The following is a 10,438-nucleotide window of genomic DNA, read 5'->3' on the forward strand; positions in this document are numbered from 1 at the left end:
CCGGACAGCTTGGAGGTGACAGAGCTTGGATTCCCACTGTCCTGACTGTCAGCGTGGGTGTCTGCGCAGGACCTCATGCTGGGCCCTGCCTCCAGCATCAGCAGATGTCCCTTGAGCCTGGATAGCTGTGAGGTGTTAAAGTCCCCTTCACAATTGTGGTTTCATATTGGGAATTGTCCCAGGTACTAAAGGCGTCATTTCTGGATTCATACTCATTCAGTGCTGTCCAGCCTCCTGAGAGGATACAGATCGCATCAGGCTTCGAGCCCACGGTGTGTGGGTCAAGGGCATGCCCCTTCCTGGCCTTCCCCACTCTGACCGCCTATTCACATGGACACAGACACCCCACACACGCTCGCAGGACTCTCCTCTAGATGTCCCTCCACTCTAATCAATTCCTAGATATACCTGCCAGGCCCAGATCCTCTGGAGTAGTAGGGGCTCCGGTTTGGTCCTGTCGAGTCCCCACCTGTCTCCTCATGCGGGCTAGATGGCACACAGGTGCACTGGGCACACTCAGAGCCCTACCTTCATACCCGCACACTGTCACGGTCCCTCCCTGCTCTCCCTTCTCCTGCACGGTCCACTGTCGTCGCAAAAGGCGCTGCCTCCAGCCTTGCCCCAGACCGGTCTCCAGTAGCCCCGAGGCCCCGCCCCTGTAAAGGCCCCGTCCCTCTACGGCTGAGGCCCCTCCCCTTCCGTCCTCTGCCCAGAGACTCCGCCTCTCGGGCTCCGAGACCACGCCCCGTCTCGCAGCAGTCCGCGCTGTGGCGCGGCCCCGCTCCCGTCCCTGGTCGGTCAGGGTCCGTGGTTGTCCCCAGACTGCTGGTTGGATGAAGCTAGCGCGACTCATGAAGGTGTTCGTCACTCGCAGGATCCCCCCCGAGGGCTGGGCCGCGCTCACCCGGGCTGCAGAGTAAGCCAGCGCCCCGCGTGCCCGCCGCTGTGCGCGCCGTGTCCCGCACCGGGTCGGGCCGGGTCGGGTCGGGTCGGGTCGGGTCGGGTCGGGCCGGGTCGGGTCGGGTCGGGTCGGGCCGGGCCGGGTCGGGTCGGGCCGGGTCGGGTTGCATCCGGCGGTGCCACCCCCAGGCCCCGGCACCTCGCGCACGGTGACTCAGTGATCTCCAGGCGCGCCGTCGGTGCGCCTCGCGCTGTGCCAGGGCCGGCGGGGGCACTCTTCCCTGCCCCCGGTGTTTGGGGAAGGAAGGGTGAAGGAGTCCAGAGCTTGCTTTGGTCTTGGGCAGACTTGCTAACTGCGCCCAGCCGGGTCGTGCTTGGAATTTTGAGGCTGCTCAGAGAACGTTCTCTAGGATTCGGCTCCTGCCAGCCTCCCAGCCCTGCTGTGGGGCACCCGGCATGGGGCGGTTGTCCTAGAGGGGAGACTGCCCTTGGGGCAAAGTTCAGGCTGTTAATTCTTTACCCTCTGAAGTTGGTTAAAACGGGCAGGAAGGGTCAGAGAGCATAGATGTGACCGACGTGTCCAGTGGATGGCGGGAGCTTTTGATGACCCTCAACTCCAACTCACCAGGTGCTTCTTGGACATCAGCTTTCCGTTCCTGCCACATTATGAAGTCAGTATTGTAATTCCTAAGTCATTCACTGAAAATCAGGCAGAGTGCATGCCAGTGACTCATGCCTAGCTAGCTATCCAGGAGGCTGAGGTCTGAGGATTGGAATTCGAAGACAGCCTGGGCAGGAAAGCCTGTGAGACTCTTTTTTTTTTTTTTTTTTTTTGGGTCCGGTTGTGGGGCCTGAACTCTGGGCCTGGGCGCTGTCCCTCAGCTCTTCAGCTCAGGGCTAACGCTCTACCACTTGAGCCACAGGCCACTTCTGGCTCTTTGCTTATGTGGTGCTGAGGAATCAAACCCAGGGCCTCATGCATGCAAGGCAAGCGCTCTACCACTGAGCCACCTTCCCAGCCCCTCTGACACTCTTATCCCAAATTAACCACCAGAGTGCCAGAAGTGGTAGGATGCTAGCCTTGAGCAAGAAAGCTAAGGGACAGTGTCCTGGCCCCCAGCTTAAGTTCCAGGACTGGCACAAACATCAAAATAAATAAATAAGCAAGCAGAAAGGGGAAAGAAGGGAGTACTTGACTGAGGATCCCACAGATGTAAGTGGTGGACCAGAGGTTTGTACTCAGCTTTGTCTCACGTTGACATCTTGCCACGCATGCACTTGAACTGTCACAGAGTAACCAATTCTAGAGGAAAATGTAGTATGTTTTTAATTTTGCCTAGCACAATGCAGCCTCTGTGGAGGACCTGCTTTTGTACTAAAGGGAGAATGGAAGAGGCAGAAAACAATACCAAAAAGATGTGGAACTCCCACTACTGTAACACCTGCCGTGCTTATGTTGGCAGCAAGAATATCCCAGGAGGTACCAGCAGCTGCCCCATCTCTAAAGGCTGAGAGGAGAATCTAGTTCCCACCATCGCAGAGGAAGCTCTCCCTAAACCCCTGTATCCATTGGCCTTGAGCTTATCTTTCCTGGCACACCCTACAGATGAGAGCTGTGTTTCATGGACTCATAGGACAGAAAGAAGTGGAGCTACTTGTGGAAGCCCAAGTCCTATCACATGCAGGCCCCTCTTGGCTCTCCTTCCAGCTGGCCTCTTGGAGGCTCCCTATGACTGACAGCTCTTGCTGGTGATATGTTGCAATGGCTTCCCCAGACTTTCCTTCTTTCCACTTAGGCTGTGCTCTGGGAGCCCTGCAGCCCTTTTCCGCTTTCTCTGATCTATGACAACTTTCACCATCCAACATTTGTCTCTGAATAGTTCTGAGACTACTTGTATACCTGATTCTCCCCAGCCAGCCCAGCAGCATGAGGTCAAAGCAAGCAGAAGGCAATGCTGACTCTGAGAGAGCTAGGTATCTGCAGGGCTTCCCTGCATCCCCTTAATGGTTTTCTTTCCCTTCAGCTGTGAGGTGGAGCAGTGGGATTCAGATGAGCCTATCCCCAGCAAGGAGTTGGAGCGCAGGGTGGCAGGAGCTCACGGCTTGCTCTGCCTCCTCTCTGACCGCGTGGACAAAAAGGTTCTGGATGCTGCAGGTGTGTGCTGGGCAGCCTGGGCGGGATTCTGAGGAGGTCTTCTCCCTTGGGTGGGATCTACAATGCTTTTCTTACCTTCTGAACCCTCAGAAGGCACACCCTGAAGTACTGGGCAGAAGCTGTGTTCAGTTATTGGCATGAGTTGCCCTTACCTGCTGTGAATCCCTTGGAGAGACTCCAGAACGGCAAAGAGCTCAGTGTGGATCCAGGGATATGGGGGGTGGGAAGGATGTCCTGGGTGCCCTTCCTGCCCTGCCACAGCCTTGTTCTGTGACCTTGAGCAAAACACCGCCCCTTCTGAGCCCCTCGTGCAGCCCAAGAGAGGATCTAGCTCAGTGCCCACAGCAGCAGGCACCCAGTGTGTGTTTGCATAGCTCACCCACAGCTCTTGGCTCTGAAGTAGAGTTAACATCACTCTGTGAGTTGTGTTGGACAGTTTGGAGAACAGTTCTGGTTTAGAGCTATGTGATAGGAAAGATGCTTTTAAGTTAGTGCTGAGCCACCCCAACCCCTGAGCATCTGGGGTCTTTCTGGAGAAGGAGGAGGTATGAGAAGGTAGGCCTCAGATGGGATCAGAGGAGACCCAAGAACACAGTGGGTAAAGGAGGTAAGGTTGAGTGTCTGAGGTTCTTTCTAAGAGACCCATCTGCTGTGACTTGGCCAGGACACAGCCTCCCTGAGCCACCATAGCTGTAGCTGGCTGAGAATGTTCAGAGTTTTACCCGAGGACTAGAGATGCCAGCCTTTCCTCCTGGTCTACGAACATTTATTAATGAGCTGGTATCCCCAGAACAGTCCCCAATACATGGCTTCAAATTCAATGAGGGGGCTGGGAAGTTGGCTCAGTGGTAGAGCGCTTGCCTTGCATGCCTGAGGCCCTGAGTTCGATTCCTCAGCACCACATAAGCAAAAAGAAAAAAGCCGGAAGTGGCGCTGTGGCTCAAGTGGTAGAGCGCTAGCCTTGAGCTGAAGAGCTGAGGAACAGCGCCCAGGCCCAGAGTTCAGGCCCCACAACCAGACCAAAAAAAAAAAAAATTCAATGAGGGAAGACAATACATTTTCTGTACAACAGGAGCTGACCTCAAAGTCATCAGCACCCTGTCTGTGGGCGTCGACCACCTGGCTTTGGATGAAATCAAGAAGCGGTAAATGCAACTCAGGCTCAGGACAGGGCCTGGGATGAAGGTGGCTAATGGAGGAACTGGTAGTTTGTTCTCTCAGTGAGAAATGCAAAGTGGCGGATGGTCAAACTTGTCCATGTGTGCATAAGCCATGTAAGCCCAGAAAGTCAGAATGATGGGTACCTCTGTCTAGTATCACCCTTTTCTTATCCCCACAACTCCTGGAAATAGAAAAGGCAAATGTTACTATTGCCCTTTCCCAAGAGGAAATTTTGAAAGAATAAGTGATTACTTGCACCAAACCTTGAACCCTGATCTTCCATCATTATGTCCTTCCCAAGTGAAGGTAACAGAAAAGGGAATGAAGACTAGCCACCTCTTGGTGCCCATTTATAGCTCCAATCTTCCTGGCAGGGAAAGCAGAAGTCACAGTATGGGAATGACAGCAGTGGACATTGCTAAATGTGCAGGAGACTGATTTAACCCTACATGTTTGATCCCTAGTGGGATTCGAGTAGGCTATACTCCAGATGTCCTGACTGATGCCACTGCAGAACTCGCTGTCTCCCTGCTACTCACCACCTGCCGCCGGTTGCCAGAGGCCATTGAGGAAGTGAAGAAGTGAGTGATACCTCCCAAGAAAGCAATCTCTGCTCAACTGGTGGTTCCTGAGAACCAGGGCCAGCCTGGCCTGGCTGCTTAAGGGCAGCACCCAGGACCTGAATTCAAGCCAGTTCTACTACCCACAGTGTTAAATGCCCTGTTCACCATCGGCCCACAGGAGTGGCACCTTGTTTGACTTGGACTCAAACTGTTCACCTAGGGCAATGGGCAGGCCTTATGGCTTTTTGTTGTTGCTTTGAAGCACCAAGAGAATGATTCCAGATTCCCAGGCTCCAAGTTTACAGCCTATGGCTTCCAGTTCCCCAAGTCTGCAACAACAGGCAGGTCACGTTTCCTGGCCTCAATAACTGTGTCCCAGATAACTGAAGGAGGCACCACTGCTGTGTAATGGCACAGCAAAGTAGCTGGTGGGGGGGAGGGGGATAGAGGGTTGGAGATATCATTACCCCACTCATAGCCCTTTGAGCAGGAGGTGAGTTTAGACTTTGCATCACAACTAGGGGTGCTGGGTATGTTGGCCTCCTGTGACTCATCTTTGCTAAAGCTGCTCACCACTCCTCCCCCTCCCCACAGTGGTGGCTGGACAACATGGAAACCCATGTGGATGTGTGGTTACGGACTCACGCAGAGCACTGTCGGCATTTTAGGGCTCGGGCGCATAGGTGAGCTCACCCCCACCTCCACCCCGACCACCTCTCAGTACTCCTGGCTTGGTTTGAGTCCCTGGTGATGTGGGCTGGAACACTGCATACCCCTTGGAGAAGCTAAAAGAACCACTTTGTAAAACATACATGCAAAGGAATAAATAAGTAAAACCAGGAGTCCTTCAGAACTCATTATATGACAGAGTTCCTTAGGATATCAGCTCTCTAAATAATAGAACAAGGAGGGCTGGGAAGGTGGCTCAGCGGTGGAGTGCTTGCCTTGCATGCATGAGGCCTGGGTTCAATTCCTCAGCACCACATAAGCAGAAAAAGGTGGAAGTGGTGAGGGCTTAAGTGGTAGAGCGCTAGCCTTGAGCTGAAGAGCTGAGGGACAGCACCTAGGCCCAGAGTTCAGGCCCCAAACCAACCCAAAAAAAAAAAAAAAATAGAACAAGGTCCTGGTGCTAGTGGCTCACGCTTGCAGTCTTATCTACTTAGGATGAGAGAGCAAGTTGGAAGTTGGACAATGCCACCATCAGGTCTGGGATTACAGTAACGGAAGCACAGGGTCCTCAGAAAAGAGGGAGGAGACCCCTTGACCAGACATCTGTAGGGCTGTCACATCCAGTCCATGGAGAAGGCTAGCAATTGTTCCTCAGGATGGTTGGGGTCATGTGAAGACAGTTTGAGCCAGAAGCTGTGGCATTGTCTCCAGATTGCTGAGGGCTGCAGGTTGGCTAGGGACTGATCACACTCGACTCCACTCAGTAAGACAGGACTAATTCATGGAGACAGTGCTGCCATTGAGACACTGTCCTAGACCTGTTGGATGCTGCTGTCATTTTTTAAAGCCTGAGAGCAAGTCATGATTTTGACTCCTTGCCTCTAGGCCAGGCTGTTGCGCGGCGATTGAAACCATTTGGTGTCCAGAGGTTTCTGTACACAGGACGTCATCCTAGGACTCAGGAAGCAGCAGAATTCCAGGCAGAATTTGGTAAGTAAAACCTTGATTTCCACTGGACCTTCATCTGTGTTCTTTTGGGAGTCTCCCTTAAATGGTGGCATTTGCAGGTAGAATGTGGGAGCTCCAGGTGACTGGAATCTGCTGTGTTCCATCAGGTGTTATCTAATCTGCCTACCTCTGGACACAGGTCTGCTTAGGAAGTATAGCATTTTCTCAGTGTGTGGGCAGAGGTGCAGGGATATACTGCCTTGATCCAGGAGGATCCAGGCCCTGTGAGCTGCATGGTGTGATGAAGAGCTGATGGAGGCTGGATCTTGTCATTCTCCCCGTCAGCACATCCAGCACTGAAGGAGGAAAAAGCAAGAATGGTCCAGATTATAGATCCTTGAAAAACCTCCCACCCTTCTCTCACCTCTTTTTCTCCATCTGCTAAACCAAGGGTCTGGTAGATGATGTGGTACACCAGGATCCCACAAGTGGCTGCCAGCTTTGTGCAGTCATTAGAGCTCTACGCGTAGAGATCAGGCCTCTAGAAAGCATCTTGGGAGTTTCTGTTATGAGGGGGCATGAGCGCCAGCACCATTTTGTTAGTCTCCACTATCTAGCTGTCTCTTGCTAGGATTTAGCCTCTGATGGAGCCCTGTTCTTCCCCCTCAGTGTCTGCCCCCGAGCTGGCTGCTGAGTCTGACTTTATTGTGGTGGCCTGCTCCTTAACACCTGACACCAAGGGGCTCTGCAACAAGGACTTCTTCCAGAAGATGAAGAAGACAGCTGTGTTTGTCAACATCAGCAGGTAACCTGGGGCCCCTGAACATCCCTGAGCAGTCTGTCCCCACTCCTGTGACCCTAGGCTTTCCTCCTTCTGGGTTGTTGCTGAGACCTCAGGCTGAGCTAAGTCTCCATTAACCACCGATGGACCAACAACTCAGAAATACAGGAAAGGCCTTGTGAAGAACTGGTTCCCAGCAGTAGCCCCAGCCTTCCTCAGGGCCTGCCTCACAGTACTGAGGTTCAGGCAGTACAGGCTTGGTGTGCACCAAGTCACCAGGCAGCCTTGGGCAGGCCTACTATCCACCATGAAGGGTGTACCATATGAAGTCTCGGGAAAACCATTTTTTTTTGTTTTTGTTTTTTTTGTGCCAGTCCCCAGGCTTAAACTCAAAGCTTGGGTGCTGACGCTTAAGTTTCTTGCTCAACACTAGTGCTCTACCACTTATGCCACAGCTCCCCCTCCAGCTTTTTTGGTGGTTAAATGGAGATTAGAGTCTTACTGACTTCCCTGCTGAAGCTTGCTTCAAACTTCAAACTTCGCACTGTAATCCTCAGATCTAAGCCTCCTGAGTAGCTAGGATTATAGGCGTGAACCACCAGGAGGTGGCTGAAAATCGTTAGACACTTAAGCTATGTGTTTACTGATCTCTCTGCCCTTGTTAGGCAGGTCCCTGATTGTATGTTGTGATTCTCAATGGAGTGGGAGTGGGGAGTCCAACACAAATGCAACTTGTAGGCTCTGTTCCTGCTGTAGTGCATGTCAGTAAGCTTTATTCCTCTCAGCATTCCTGGGAGGTCGGTGGGAGTTTCCATGTGTCACAGAGGAAACTGAGATCTAAAGAATTTGAGACCCTTGTCAAGGGTCACACAGCTAGCAAGTGGCAGGACTAGAGCTCTTCAGTATAGGACTATCCAGACTTCCTATAGCACACTTCTAAGATGTGCTGCTTTAGAAATCAGTACCAAATGTGAGGTGGGTTGTTGTCTGGAACAAAAAAGCCTGGGTAAAGGGCATCCATATTGCATGATCATTTCCAGGGGAGATGTCGTAAACCAGGATGACCTGTATGAGGCCTTAGCCAGTGGCCAGATTGCAGCTGCTGGACTGGATGTGACGACCCCAGAACCATTGCCCACTAACCACCCTCTGCTGACTCTCAAGAACTGTGGTAAGAGCTGTATGTTCCCAGCGCACATGCCTGCACTGTGGACCAGGGTTGAGAGGTGGTCCTGGGCTGTATGGAGCCAGTTTAAGTGGTGCTAAACACAGACAAACCAGGTCTGTGAATTGTGTAGGCTATTAGTGATCCAAGAGAGACCCTTCTGAGCATGCTCAGTTGGGTCTTTGTTGTCCTACTCTTGTGACTATCATGGAGAAATCTTATTACTATCAATGCCTAGTATCAGTGTGTGAGAAAAGTAGTAATGACACCACCAGTATTTACACTTAGGCCAGTGTTTTCTCGCAGCAATAAAACCTTCTTGTTTTGTGGGTAGGACTGGGGCCTGTGTTCAACCATTTCTTAGCTACCAGGTTTCATCAGTGTGGGGTGCTGGAGGCTAGTCCCTCTTGCCTGCCTGCCTGCCTGCCCACCCATCTGCCAGTCTGGAGTGGCACACAGCTGCGCCTCTGTCACTAGCAGCAGCAGTTCCTCCTAAGGTGGCTAAAGAATCCAGTGTGGGTTTTCCAATATTTGGCTCCCCAGCTAGTCAGTACCCCACAGAGGTGTGAGTTTGAGCTATGGTGGCCCTTTCTTCATTCTTTGCACTGTAACAGTCCCACCCTGTTCCTATGCTTAGAGTGTGAGATGCTTCTAGCCATTGCTATCCATGACACTCATTGTACTAGCTCTCATACTTCCTTTTTGAGTCCTTGAGGGACAGGGCTCCAGGGGTCAACCCCTTGGGTTTCTGCTTTAGCAGACCTGGGCTGGACCTGAGACTGTGCACCCAATTGACTCCCAGGTGACTGGTTTTGCTGGCTCTGGGACCGGTCTCAGCACTTGCCTTTCTGCCTCTTCAGTTGTCTGCTTAACAGCTTAATGAGCCACCAGCAGCTGGCTTGACTAATAATAATTTACATATTAAGGTTTCTGCTTCTACTCACCATTGGTCAGAGCTGTAGGTTATCCTTTTACATTCTGGCATGGAAAACCAAACAAGTCCTTTGCTGCCTGCCCAATGAAGGCGTCCATTATGGCAGCCTTGGCAACTCTACAGTCCTATCCAACTCCAGCCTGCCTGGCTGTGATGTTAGGGCCGTTGCCTGCAACTGGGGGGAAAAAGTCACATCTTCCAAGCTGAGAGTCAGTTTATCATGCAGGTACTGCTTCAAAAGGCAGCTCTTTAGGGCAAGTGACCTCGCTAGCTTCACCCCACTGCTCTGCAGGGCGTGCCATCCAGTACTTCATCTTCTGAAGACCTGGGCATCCATCACTTTAGGGGTACAAGGTGTGACAAGTGGTTGGTGCCTAGCTTCTAAGCTGTTTCTAGGGTGCAGGTCCCTTGTTCTTTTTGTGTGGATCTCAGTAGCCTGCTGTCCCTTTACTGTTACCCTTAGCCCCAGTCCTGGGGGTGGTATGATCGTATGAGGGGAAACAAACAAAGGAGCACTAAGGCAAGTTCCAGTGTCTTCCATACTGGCAAACTCAACATGAGAGAAGAAGCAAGCTTAGGGTCTTGAACTATTCTCTAACCTGCCTCTCTCTCCTTTCTAGTGATCCTGCCCCACATTGGCAGTGCCACCCACCAGACTCGCAACACCATGTCCTTGTTGGCAGCTAACAACTTGCTAGCTGGCCTGAGAGGGGAACCAATGCCCCGTGAATTTAAGCTGTAGCCAAATGGGACTAAGGCCTGAGACCTAGTGCCCTGAGATTCTGCTGGACACTCCAGGCTGGATTTAGAAACCAAGGGGAAGCCTGATCGGTAGTCTGCAAAAGACAAGTGCTGGGAGAAATGCTTGTCACGTTTATGGCTGTACATATCTGAGCCCAAAGTCTGTAACTACCATTAAATAATTTTGTGAGATTGTCTCAGCCTTATTCTGTGGGGAGCTACAAAAAGACTATCTGTTTAGTTGACATGTAGTGACCTGCTAGGTTCTGCTGCCCACCTCAGGTGTTTCAATATTTAGACCATGTCCAGATTCCTGCCTTCATCTCTTCATCAAGCAGAGCCTAGTTAACCGTAACACTTGATCGCAATACCTAGACCATCAGAAAAATTAAAGAGACACATAGCAAAGGAGAACTAGAGT

At 51.9% G+C, this 10,438-nt stretch overlaps 1 protein-coding gene across 1 annotated transcript; it reads left to right on the forward strand.

Annotated features, from left to right (window-relative positions):
• The first annotated feature begins 754 nt into the window (after window positions 1-754).
• On the forward strand, window positions 755-10,212 carry Grhpr (glyoxylate and hydroxypyruvate reductase). The gene is made up of 9 exons (XM_042697465.1): window positions 755-916; window positions 2,925-3,055; window positions 4,128-4,200; window positions 4,681-4,797; window positions 5,374-5,462; window positions 6,334-6,438; window positions 7,066-7,201; window positions 8,218-8,348; window positions 9,897-10,212. Exons 1-9 carry the CDS (start codon window positions 834-836, stop codon window positions 10,016-10,018), a joined length of 987 nt encoding a protein of 328 aa, XP_042553399.1. The 5' UTR covers window positions 755-833; the 3' UTR covers window positions 10,019-10,212.
• The last annotated feature ends 226 nt before the right edge of the window (window positions 10,213-10,438 follow it).

Source organism: Dipodomys spectabilis, unplaced genomic scaffold (assembly GCF_019054845.1).
Source record: "Dipodomys spectabilis isolate Male_0828 unplaced genomic scaffold, ASM1905484v1 ptg000006l, whole genome shotgun sequence".
NCBI classification, from domain to species: domain Eukaryota; kingdom Metazoa; phylum Chordata; class Mammalia; order Rodentia; family Heteromyidae; genus Dipodomys; species Dipodomys spectabilis.